The sequence below is a fragment of the Phasianus colchicus genome, chromosome 20, assembly GCF_987193195.1.
Source record: "Phasianus colchicus chromosome 20, bPhaCol1.hap1.1, whole genome shotgun sequence".
Taxonomy (NCBI): Eukaryota; Metazoa; Chordata; class Aves; order Galliformes; family Phasianidae; genus Phasianus; species Phasianus colchicus.
In genome coordinates, this window is record NC_143455.1 from 10,368,250 (window position 1) to 10,381,237 (window position 12,988).

The window sequence follows — 12,988 nt, forward strand, 5'->3', positions numbered from 1 at the left end:
GCGCTTTATTATTCGACAAACACCGGAACGCACCGGGACTCACCGCTCTCCCCGCCCCGCCCCGCCCCGCCGCTCCGAGGGCAGCGCCCCGCGCCCCCCCGGGACATTTTCCCCTCGAACGGGCGTTTGACGTCGTCCTCCTCGATACCGAGTGACCAATGGGGAGGCGGCGCGGCGGGCAGGCAGCCAATCGCACGCCGTTGCTACCTGCGGGGAGTATTTTTAGCCCCGGCGGCGCGGGAGGGCTGTGAGGAGTCGCGCTGCTTCGCGCCGCGCCGCGGGGCGCCCGAGCCTTCAGCGGGCCGCGATCGGCGGCTCCCAGCTCCGCGGGGTCTTCGCGGCGGTGATGGGAGCTGTAGTTCGGCGCGGGCCCCTCCCCCCTCCCCGCGGAGCCGAGGGCCGCGAGGGCAGGGTTTGACGAGGGCAGCTTTGACGCGGGCCGTGACGCAGCGCTGCCGTGAGGCGAGGCGCGCGCTGACGTAGAGCGGCGCTTCCACGGCGGTGGGGGAGGACGGGGGGCGGGGCGGGGCCCGGCGGGCGGGGGCGGGGCCGAGGCGGGCGGTGTGCGGCGGGGGCGGGGCCGAGGCGGGGGGCGGGGCGAGGGAGGCCATATATAGGGGCGCGCCGCGCGGCGGGGCAGGAGCAGAAGGAGCGCAGTTGCGGCGGCGGAGCGCGCCCGTCGTGGGGGTGTGAGCAGCGCAGCCCTCCCCCCCCTTTCCCTCCCCCCCTTTTTTTTTTCCAACCCTCCCCCTCCCCTTCTTTTTCTTTTTTTTTTTCTTTTTTTTTTTTTTTTCGCGTCTCTCTTTCCCCTCCCGTCCTCGCCGAGGCAGCCGGCTCTCGGAGATGGGGGCCGGCTGCTGAGCCCGCCGCCCCCAGCACTCGCAGCCCGCCGGGATCGTTCGCGCCGCGCCCCGCCGGGTGAGTACCGCTCGTGGGGCGCCGCTCGTCGAGGGCGGGGCGGCCCCGGAGGCCCGGGCGCCGGCGGGGGCTGCGGCGGGCGCGGCCCCGCGGGGTGACGGCGGCCGGGAGCGAGGGGGGCACGGCCGGGACGGGGCGGGCGGGGGGCGGCGGGACCCGCGCGGAGCGGGGCCGGCAGGGAGGCCGGGAGGGGCCGCGCTCGGCGGGGAGGAGGCGGCGTTCCGACCGACGGAGCGCCCGCAGGACCGCTGAGCTCCGGGCTGCGCCGCGGGGAGCGGGCCTCGCGCCGCGCACCTGGCTTCGCTTTCTGCCTTACGGGCCTGGAAGGCGCCCTTCCTCCTCCTCCTCCTGCCGCCGCCGCCGGAGCTCCCCGGGCCGTGAGCAGAAATCTAATGAGCCCCAGCCGCCTGTTATGTAACGCCGCTGCGGCCCGGGGCCGTCGGAGCGCTGTCCTCTAAGCAGGGGCAGAAGTTGGGGCTGCCCGCCCCGCACCGCCCGGCCCCGCACCGCCCCGCACCGCTCGTTGCCCGCCGGGGCTGCTGGCTTCCCGGTGCGCCCTGAAAGGCTCGTTGCTTTCCTAAGGGGACGCGGAGGCGGGGAAACAAAACAGACGGATTAATAAATCATTTTTAAATGCCCCTCTGAACCACCCAATCAGCTTTTCTGCACCGATTGTGTCCCTTTTGTAAATATCTTCTGTTTGCCCTTGATCTTTTCCTTATCCCCACCCAGTGCTGATCCAGCAAACGTTTAAAGGTCGCCTTATCGTGCAGGCTTTCACATATTCCATACCATCTTGGGGAGAGTGCAAGTGGCTTGGAAACAGGGTTCCAGCCTTTAAAGGAGATTATTTGGAGCAGGAAACAACAGCGTAAATACAAAGCTTTTTTTTTTTTATAATGGGATTTTGATATTGACTTTGATTTCTCTAATCTTTACTGACAGCCACACTGAATTTTATCCCTAGCGATGCAGTGCAGAAAAGCACACCCTTAATTGAAATTCGTGCTGGGCGTTTCACAAAATAGACGTGTTTTGTTTCATTGGAACTTTGTATGCCAAGGTGTCCCTGGGGGCTGGGCGCCCTGTTGGAGCGCTGCAGGTTCTCCTTTGCAGCGTGTGCTGATACCTCGTTCTGCCCCTTTTTAACTTCAGATGGCTGTTTTCTCTTTTGTCCTTCAAAGGACCAACAACCATATTTTATATTAAATATAAAATGGAGTCCTGGAGAAGGAGGAGGGCGATTGTTTTTTACTGGAGCTCTGAAAAGCCCCGTTGGCTCCGATGTTGGCTGTAGCTTTTTGAAATCCGGACTGTAGAAAATGCAGCATGTATATTTAATATGTAATGGAATAATATGTAGGAAAAAAATGTAATTAATTTCACGGCCATTGCCAGTGCAGGAAATCAATGCTCCTATTTTGTATGCATTGCCTGCATTATCATTTTAGCTCTTCTGAGGAAAGCAAGAAGTGTTGTATATGAACAGTGGACATTTCGCTTGATGCAACTTCACCATTGCAGCAGAGTGCACAGCATAATTCCAGCAGTCTGTGCGGATGGCTGCCTTGGAATTGAACTGTGTTGCATACTTGTAGTTCTTGTCTGAAGTTCTCTAAAGCAACTGAAAATATTTCTGTATCTGCAGCTTACGGCGTGACCATTGTGTTTGCAAACTTCAAAGTGATAAATGATCCTCAACCCAGGACCTCCCAGTCTCAGCTAATAGTCCAGTGCTAAATTTTGCAGCTGAGTTCTATAAATCAGCCAAATGCGGGTTGGTAATTGAACCCTTGACAGACCTGGCAGTCCTGTGATGTCTTAAGAATTGCACTTGCTGCTTTGTGAATAACTAAACTGCAAGCTCATGTTATTTTGAAATGCCCCGTGTTGCGTATGTAAACACATGCCTGGTGCATCTTCTGCAGGGTTGTTTGGAAGTCAAACCGAACGTAGCTGACACCCTCAGCTTTTGCAGGCACAAACATAAATAGTTTGGGGTTTTTTCACTTAAAACATAACCTATTTTATGCAGAAAGTGAAGCTGAAAGAATAGGCCTTGAACCTTGGTCTTACCTTTCCTTATTTGGATGTGTTTGCTTTTGTTTTTTCTTAAAGGAACAAGAGCACTCAAGGTGAAGGATAATAATCAACTAGCATCAGCACTTTGAAGGAAATTTTGTTTCCCTGTGGCATCTTGAACACTTTCTTCGTGTTTTGAAACAGACTTACACCTTTGTGGCATAGCAGCTATGCAGCTTGAAATCCAAGTAGCACTCAATTTTATTATTTCATATTTGTACAATAAGCTTCCCAGACGACGTGTCAACATTTTTGGTGAAGAGCTTGAAAGACTTCTTAAGAAGAAGTATGAAGGGCACTGGTATCCAGAAAAGCCATACAAAGGATCAGGGTTTAGATGTATACATATAGGGGAGAAAGTGGACCCAGTCATAGAACAAGCATCCAAAGAGAGTGGTTTGGACATTGATGATGTTCGTGGCAACTTGCCTCAGGATCTTAGTGTTTGGATTGACCCATTTGAGGTTTCATACCAAATTGGTGAAAAGGGACCAGTGAAAGTGCTTTATGTGGATGATAATGAAAATGGATGTGAGTTGGATAAGGAAATCAAGAACAGCTTTAACCCAGAGGCCCAGGTGTTCATGCCAATTAGTGACCCAGCATCTTCAGTGTCTAGTTCTCCTTCTCCTCCCTTTGGTCACTCTGCTGCTGTGAGCCCAACTTTCATGCCCCGCTCCACTCAGCCTTTAACCTTCACCACTGCCACATTTGCTGCCACCAAGTTTGGCTCGACCAAAATGAAGAATAGCGGCCGTAGCAACAAGGTCGCCCGCACTTCTCCCACCAACCTGGGCTTGAATGTCAATGACCTGTTGAAGCAGAAAGCCCTTTCCTCCTCCATGCACTCTCTCTACGGGCTTGGCTTAGGCAATCAGCAGCAGCAGCAACAACAGCAGAAGACTTCTGCCCTTTCTCCTAATGCAAAGGAGTTTATTTTCCCCAACATGCAGGGTCAAGGTAGCACCGGTAGCGTATTTCCTGGTGACAGCCCCCTTAACCTCAGTCCTCTCCAGTACAGTAATGCCTTTGATATGTTTGCAGCCTATGGAGGTCTAAATGAAAAGTCTTTTGTGGATGGCTTGAATTTTAGTTTAAACAACATGCAGTATTCTAACCAGCAATTTCAGCCAGTTATGGCTAACTAAAAATAAAGCAGAAGTGACATACAAGTAAATACTATTGTACAAGTAAAAATGCACGTACCCAAGGGTGTATCTTTTTTTCCACCTCTTGAGATATTTTTTTTTTTAAGGCTTGTAGTATGAATACATTCAAGCTTGGTTAGAGAAATACAACATGCATCATTTTTTCATTTGCCAACCAAGCACAAAATTATTTTATACTGACTGTACATTAAAAAATATACTCTCGAAATATGGCCTCTTACAGTATTTAAGATATAGCAAGGACATGGCTAATTTTTTGTGTGTATATATATATATGCACGCAAACATATGTATATATATATTAAAAAATTGGCACTAGTAAGTGGGTTTATTGGTCTTTTTCTAATTGTATAATTTAATTTAGTACAAAGTTTGTAAAATATCAGAGTATATATATTGTTTCTACAACATGGTATTGCATTTATATCTTTTTACTACAGTGATCTGTGACAGCTGCAGCAGCTTCATGTTGTATTTTTTTTACTGAAATTGTAAGATATCCATCTTAAAGACATCGATTCTAAAAAAAATATAAAAAGTTGTGTACAGAATATTCCTTAGTGGTGGAATCAAAAATGTACGAAATATTTGCTTTTTTCAAAAGAAACACAAATTGTATTTTCTGTTAAAAGTTTAAAGATTTTTGCTATATATTATGGAAGAAAATGTAATCGTAAATATTAATTTTGTACCTACATTGTGCAATACTTGAAAAAAGGTATAAAAGTATTTTGAGTCAGTGTCTTACATGTTAAGAGGGACTGAAATAGTTTATATTAAGTTTGTATTAAAATCCTTTAAAATTACTCGGCTGTTGTGGTCTGTGCTCCTGCTGTGCTGCGGTCGCAGTGCTGTGCTCACTGTGTGCTCAGAGCTCATCGTGCAAAGAAGTGACTTGGTGCATCACAGAGGACGATGGAAAGGGTTCCGTGTTGATGCACCACAATAATGGGTTGCTTACCTGGCACGCTTCTGACAAAGCACACGGCCTGACGGACTGCTTGCCTGTGACCGAGCAAACGTTTGCTTGTTTTCTGTAGCTGTGGCTCACTGAAGTCGAAAGGCGATTCGTTGTTTTTGCCTTGGGAGTTAAGGCTCCGTGCGGTGTGAGTGTGGAGTTACTGTGTGACGTGACCCATCCAGAAGGTACTCAGGTGATTCAGTGAAGCTCACTTTCTGTGTAAGCAGCGTGGATTTGAGCCATTATCTCGGGAGGTCCGAGACAATGCATCAGCGTTCTGGGTCTGTACTGGGGATGAATAACTCAGAAGCTCAGCTGAATAAAAGTGCTGATGTACAGCTACTGCACTCATTGTAAACTTCCATTTTATATGCCTCTATTAAAATGAGAAATGTAATGCAACAACGATGTGGCAATCCAAGGTTTTTATTCTAGTGGATTTTACCAATTTTAACTTAATAGGTTTTCAAAACATGAACGTGAGTGGGAGGACACGGAGCTCAGAAGGTGACAAAAACCAGATTTCCCATGGCATCCCTTTCTCTTTTCTGTCTTTTTGACGAATGGTGTTCCTTGCTAACAGATGTTGTCATGGGGAACAGAAACTTGCTTACTTAATGCTGAACTCTTAACCAGCAGCTTATTTTCCACTCCAGTTCCAGTTGTACGAAGAGAAGATGCACGCTCAGAGGGCTGTGCTTTGGCTCACAACAGTGAATGTTGAGCTACAAAAGGAGCACAGTATTAAAATTGTCTGAACTTCACGGTTCTGAAATTGGTGTTTGAGAATGCAGATCGTTCTTTGCTTGTCTGATGCGCTTGCTTTTATGAAAGGCGTGAGTTGTCCCAGTGCCACACACACACCTACCGGTTTGGTGGGAGTGGAACAGAGATTTGGTGCAAAATAACCTGTGCTGTGAGGAGGAGCATATTTCTGCAGCACTGAGGCCTTTGCTTTGGACAGAGCGGAGCTGTGAAGAAGTACTGCGCTAGCAAATGGCTGGGTTGGAGGTGTGAGGCTGACCGTGCTATCAATTTGTAATGCCATGACAACCAATTCCAAAGCAATAGTGGAGTGAACGTTTTTTTAGGCATTCATCTGTCTGCTGCTTTTTATTGAGTTTGCCATCTGGTTTATCTTTTCACTAACGGCACATCAGTGGGCAGAGCTGCACTTAAAAGCGTTATCACTAATTTTAAGTGTGTGCTTTTGCTTCTAAAAGGCCCCTGAACCGTGTATAATTTTTGAAAATATCGAAAGGTGGAGAGTGTTTGATCTGTGTATTACTCTGTTTATATGGCTAAAGTTTAAGGCTCCTGTAAGTTTAATAATTACAACGTAGTAATCGCTAACCTGGCAAAGAGGTTGAGCAGCTGTGATAGTGGAGGCTGTGTTCTGTAATTATGTTCCTGTGATTTAAGCTAAGATCATTTGTTTTAAAGGTCATTCAGCAGTACTACCCTCTTTCCATTCTGATTTGTTCACTGTCACCATAACCAGCTCTGCAACGAAGGCAGTCGTTGCTGGGAGAAAACTCTGGAAAAAAAAGATGCTTATTATTTTTTTATGTGTCTGCATACAGCAGCACCTCCTAATATAAAGCAGATCTTAATAAGCAGGTTTTTGTCCTTCTTGGGTTGTTTATGGTGCTTTGCAAGGAGACAATCTGGAGAAAAAGCATTTGGTGCTCTTGTAGAATGCAAATAACATTTTTAATGTGTTCTCTTACTCCTTCTAGAAATTAAAGCTTTTACTGTTTTCTGTTCAGTCCACTTCATCTGTTTATTTATCATCTTTTACTAAAGCTTAGAGCTGAACTTGTTAGCTCAAACATTGACTTTGCAGCATACTGTTCTAAATGAGTGCCCAGTCACCTCTTGTCTGATTTGCATGCACCCAGTGCCCTCAGGTAAGCACATTTGCTTTCAGAGAAAGGACCCAAAGGAGTGAAGGTGAAAAAAGGAAGCATTGCTACAGTTGTGCGAGTTCTTTTGTGTTTTGTCTTGTGAACATGCAGTTTGCTTCCTTAAAATTGCAGGTGCCAGTTAAGCCTCAGAAGATGTCCTTTATTTCAGTGAAGAAAAGGGCGATGCTGTAAGCACGCGTCCCATGGGGTGCGTCTTGTCTCTTGTCTCTTCGTTTCAAGTCTGCAGCACGACTTTCAAAAACAATCCCTACAGCAGTCTGAAGTAGCAATAGTGTTCTGCTCAACTTCTGAACCTGAACCAGACTCAGACCCTGACTACAGCCATGTCAGTGTCAGAGTGGCTGGAGGCCCACGTTTACTGCAGCACACCTACCTCTTCCAGTAGTTATCGCTTACACCGATCTTTTGTATGGACCTCTTCAACCATGCAAGGCTGTATTTTCAAGGTATTTCTTCTGGTTTTATAAAATGTCAAAATCAGTAGTTACCAGGGCTTGTTTTTTTTCCCACTGTCTGGTTAATTTGATAAAATATCCATTTTTTCTACAATGAGAATTAAACAGAGCACAAAACCTAAAGTAGTAATTATTAAATCTGCCAGATTTGTGGAATTTGACAGACTTGAGCCATGCCTGCTACCCTACGAAGACAAGGTTACAACTGTAATGAAGGTTATACTAATTTGCTTTTCCATTTAAGAATTTTTCAAACAATCATGCTATATTAAAACAAGGTTAGTGTTCGAGTGTTGGTGCAGCGATTGATAAGGGATGGCAGCACTTTCATTTGTAAGGCTGACTCAGTTCAGCACAAGTTGATTCCTTTTGAAAATTTGGGGGAATCGGTGAAATTGAGTTCAGGGGCTGCTTGGCGCGGTGGGGCAGGGAGGGCTTCACAGCTACGGTCTGGGCTGCGTTGTGTGGATGAACGACAGAGCTCACTCTGGATCTCCTTGTAGTAGCCGAAATTAAATGGATGTGGTTATTTTCATTGACAGACCTGAGCCATGCCTGCTACCCTACGAAGACAAGGTTACAACTGTAATGAAGGTTATACTAATTTGCCAGTTCGTGGGCCGAGTTCAGAAGGCATCGTGCTTGGTTGCCACACATGTTCTCCACAGCCCACCTGCGGCGGTGAACCTGGGGGCCGTGGGCTGGGCTGGCATCGCAGTCTCGGTGAGTGCAGGTTTTTGTGGTTCTCTCAGCTTCAAGAAAACGGTCACAACTTACACAAACTGTAGTTCGAGTCACAGGAGGATCGTTCCCTGCTCTTCACCGTGCACAATCAGCAAGCTCCGAAGCATCGCTGTACCGCCCTGCTGCAGGCCGCAGGCAGACGCCCAGCAGCAGCTCTGTGCTCCCTGCACCACGGACACAGCGGCCTGCGGCAGCAGACCGTCCTGCCGCGCCTCTGAAATAGAAGGAACCAAACAACTAGTTGTTAAATCAGCTCTTTCAGCCGGCGTGGGATCAAGCCAGAGTTCATTCACTGAGCTCGTGCCCCAGACTGTTCTATTAACTCTCAGTAATAAATACCTCAGAGTTTGTGTTGGTAGTTTTGGAGCAGATGAAGCAAACCGACGGTTCAGCATTCTTTTTTCTGCCATCAGCAAGTTGATTTAAATTGAGTGTACAGAGTTGGCTCCGTTCCTCTCATGAGCTGCATAAAAAGTTTGCTAAATTGAAGTGCCAGAGCAGTAAAATCCTGCTGAAGGGACTGTTTCCAAAGCTCTGCGAGAGGAATGGTTAAACTGTTACTGTGGCAGTGTGTGTGTGACTTTTGTCCTCTTGGCTTTATTTAGTGAAGGTAGTAAGGAGTTTTGCCTCGCAGAAGGGAAAAAGCATTAAGGCTTCAGGAACATAAACCACGTTCCCCTTGGCACTGCAAGTTCTTTACCTCACAGACAAAATATGATCAGTGTGCACAACGAATAGCAGGTGTAAAATATTTTTAGAAAAACCTTGGCATACAGTGCTGGCATCCCCCACCCCCATCCTTTATTCTGTCATCTTTTGTTTGTTGAAAACAATCCGTAGCATTGGTGGCTGCAGTTTTGAGGGAACTCGTAGTTTTTGTTTGGTAATTGAGCGCTTCAGAGGCCCAACATCAGAGATCCTCTCCTCCTCTGAGAGCAGAGGCACCATTACGTTCCAACAGCCTTTCAGCTCCGTGCCCTCGTGGAGCTCATTGAGCTGCGTTCCGCGTTCCCCTTAGCTTAAAGATTACCCATAGCATAAAACAAAAGAGATCTCTGGGAATGCAGTGCCTTAATTACGGTTTAGCACCTTCTTGGAGAAGCTTCTTTGAGAGGGTTATAGCAACAAGACTAATGCGATTGAGAACAACCCTGGAAACTCACCTTTTTTCCTTGGCAGAATATGATAATTCCTGTAATGTGATGGAAAGTACAGCAATAGTGGCAGAGGGGCACAGTCCTAGGCTGCAGCAAATGAGAACGAGCCCAGCTGCAGCAGCCATGGATGCAGAAACAAAGGAAGAAAAACTGCTTGCCTTTGGAAGGGCTCAGGTATCTCCAGTGAGATCCCCTTACCTCCACTGCCAGCCCTAAGGTGAGGGCTGCGAAGGAGATCCTGGCTCCATCCCTTCCTGTCTCGGGTACATTGCACACACACAGCTCCCCTGGGCTGGCTCCACTTCACTGTATGGAAAGACAGCACAAGGAACTACTGGATGTCAGAATATAGTTAAGAATTACATTTGATTGTTGCAGTCTTATGAAACTGGGTGAAATTGCTGCTTGGACAGCCGTGCCCAATAATACCACAGCCTGGAAGGTTTTAGTCCTGTTGGTGGGAACAAGGGGTGGCAGCTCAGTGAGGAATGTGGTGCAATGGATGACAATTTGGGCACCCGCATTTCAGTTCTGCCTCTGGGTGAGTCACTGCCCTTTTCTGTGCTGGTTTCCTTCTCTATTACCATTGAAATTCAAGTTAGACATTTGCTGGCTATCACTGCCTTCTTGCTGTCAATTCTGCTGAACTTTATCCGACTTCTGTTAGCCACAGGAACATCTGAGGTTGACCTGTTGCTCCCCCCTTCTACTGCCTTTAGCTGAGTCTTCTCTGCTGTACAGTTCAGTTAAGGTATGTGACCTTCCATTTAGAAGTAAGGCATGCATATACAAGTAAAGCACTTAATTCTCATTGTCCATGCTCTGGAGTTTGGTTCACCCACCATTGGAGCAGAAAGCCTCGAGAGCTGTGAGATCTCACATTCCAACTATTGTGATTCTTTAAAAGAATTTCTGTGGGTGTTTCTATAGATATAGAAGTATATATTCCTCCAGTACAAATCATGTGAAAATGTTACACCAGCCTACTCACTGAAGTTGCTGCTGGTCAAAATTAGGCTTGCATACAGATTTTACAAACTAAAACAAATTCCCCTTTGATTTTCAATAGACCATAATATTAAGCATCCTGCAAGCAAGCACAGAGACGGGGCTACCAGGTTCTGCTGCTGGCTGTGAACTCTGAGCAGTTGCAGCACATTGCTTCAGCCTTGCCAGAAGTGGTTTCTGTACTTCTGAGCCCACGGCTGAGCTTTAGCTCCCTGCTGAGTCTCAGATGCTGTAGATAACTGCAGCTGATTTCTGAAGCCAACAGGTTCTCAGTCCGTCTGCATCTCTCAGTACTGGCCGGCTGTACACAGCACCTCGGTTCGACAGTTCAGTGGGAAGAGTGCCGATTTTCCTGACTGCGGTTGAAAACGTTAATGCCTGGGGCAGTTACCTGCCCTGCACATGCTGTGAATCCCATGTTATAGCGGTTAACTGCTTTCAGCCAGAGATCATATTTTAGCTGAGAACAACTGAATTTCATTCTTGCGCAATACAGAACAATGTTCTCCATTTGGGTCTTCTAGAAAGTTACAGTGCTGTCCTTAAAGACTTCTGCCAGTGTTGTCAAACCGAATCACTGGAGAAGCTCCGATCCTGGCCTCCAAGCGTATTTTAGAAATGATGAGCTAACTATAAATAATAATCAACCTTGCACCATATCAACTCACCTTCTGGGTATAAATGTAAATAAATTTGAGAAATGTCAAGCTTTTCTATACAACTGTTATTCTATTAACTGTTAGGTAAAAATTTAGATCATAGGAAGTCACGGGCTCCCAGGGACTGGCCCGCCATAGAAAAATGGATGCTGATGAACTCATGAGTGCTGGCAGTTATCTGCAGCTGCTTAACTGAATCAGATCTCTAAGTGATACCGAACGACTGATGCCACCGCCGCCCTTCTGTCTGCTGCTCTCCTGTACTGTGTGCAGTTTGCACTGTGGATCCAGCAGTTGGCAGTGGCAACAACTGAAGGGAACCAACCCAAATTAACTCCTACGAAATGGTAAAGGACAGAAACGCACAGAGGCAGATCAGCCGCCGTGTCTCTGACCTCTCACTCCTAACCTTTAAGGAAGCTCTCCAAAACTTCAGAAGACCATCTGAGTACTAGAATTCCTGACTCTAGGATATAAAAATCACACAGATATTGCTTGCATATTACACTATAATTTTTGCTATTGCCAGTCATCCCAAGGCAATAATTATTCTCCTCTCTCTCGCCCCCACTCTGTGCCATAAATGACATTATCAGCTGTCCTCTGGCTAGTATCCTCCCTTTGATCAACAGGAACCAATCGTCCTTTCTCTCAAATTGCCTAATTCATTAATATAATGAAGTCTAACTCAGAACAATTATTCTCAACCTGTATTTAGCTCTAAGGTTATTGCTTCTATTTCAGACCCAAGGAAGCCTGATGTGCCTGAAAGCATGTCTAGTTTTTCCAAGTGTGCCAGCTGCCCTAATAAACCATGTCCCGGCTCCCTGCCCTGGCCTCTCTTACATCTGGCACTGCCCTCCCTGCACCACGGTGCTGCACCCACTGTCCCTATTCCTGCTCAGCTGAGCCTACAGACAAAGACATAGCCTTGATGAGTTAGTGGAGGTGATGTTAGCCAATTAACAGAAGTGTAAGCACCGTGTGAAATTTGGTGCCCAAAGTAAGTGAAACATAGGCTCTAGATCTCATCTTCACTATTCAGTTTTTTTCAGTGTTCTGCAGTACAGCCTCTCTCATCCATTTGATATTCCTAGATCCTTTCCTCAGTTTTTCTTTCTACTTTCCTGCAAGGTCTTCCTTAAAATTTATTTTTCCCAGTTTCCTTCCCAAAGCAAGCCTACTCCCCACTCAGCTTGTCTGAGGTCTGTGCCTCACCACGTATAATTTGCAGTGCATTATCTGATTGAGACTGTAATCTCTTCAGGGCAGGGCTGTCTCTCTCTGTACTCGCAGTTCCCTTTGCTGCTCTCTGAGGTTGAATAAAAAGGACAGAAATAGAAGAGTGTACAGACACTCCCAAATAAACCGTGTATTTTGTCAGCTGTTTTCAGGAAGCAAATTAAAGACTGATTTTTATTAGCAACCTGGTTTACACTGCATCACAGGAGGCTTGAGAAGAAGTAGGTGCTTCAGGCAAAGCAAGCTCCTTTACAAGCAATTTGTGGAACCTATTAGTCTAAGAATACCCACACTTACTGAGAAGATGATGCTCCATCGCTGCAGCTCAGCGCGGGAGGAGGAAGCCATGCTCAGCTCCAGGGCGGTCCGGAGGGGGAAGCCTTCACTGCCTGAGATATTTCTGCTTTAGCCACCAGTGACACTTTTCCTCACCACGTGTGGGCTGTGGTAATGTGCTCTGTGTACATGACACTGTACATTGGTCGGAGATCTCTGGGTTTGGAGTTTTGCTGCCAGCACAAATGAACTCTGTGTACCTGAATATCTTCCAGTGAAATCAGAAAGCGAGCAACGTGGAGGTGGAGATGGGGACCATGAGCCTTTGGTGTGACTTTCCCAAAGCACTCAGTTCTGACATTGCCTATTTTCCGAGGAGACCCAGGGAC

General features: G+C 47.0%; 1 protein-coding gene and 1 long non-coding RNA gene across 3 annotated transcripts; one reads left to right on the plus strand and one right to left on the minus strand.

Moving 5' to 3' along the window:
* The first annotated feature begins 595 nt into the window (after nt 1-595).
* On the plus strand, nt 596-4,975 carry TOB1 (transducer of ERBB2, 1). Its single transcript, XM_031598691.2, has 2 exons — nt 596-918; nt 3,037-4,975. Exon 2 carries the CDS (start codon nt 3,171-3,173, stop codon nt 4,146-4,148), a length of 978 nt encoding a protein of 325 aa, XP_031454551.1. The 5' UTR covers nt 596-918; nt 3,037-3,170; the 3' UTR covers nt 4,149-4,975.
* A 2,021-nt stretch (nt 4,976-6,996) lies between these two features.
* Nucleotides 6,997-12,757, minus strand: LOC149915382 (uncharacterized). Of its 2 annotated transcripts, none has more exons than XR_016459075.1 (4): nt 12,621-12,757; nt 9,613-9,720; nt 8,597-8,720; nt 6,997-8,471 (listed from the first exon to the last, which is right to left on the minus strand). It is a non-coding gene; the product is annotated as an uncharacterized LOC149915382 (long non-coding RNA). The 2 variants fall into 2 exon arrangements; XR_016459076.1 differs by having other exon boundaries at nt 8,597-8,791.
* Between the last annotated feature and the right edge of the window lie 231 nt (nt 12,758-12,988).

Coding starts and splice junctions, on each gene's coding strand:
- TOB1 (XM_031598691.2), top strand. CDS start 3,171: ATGCAGCTTGAAATCCAAGTAGCACTCAATTTTATTATTTCATATTTG.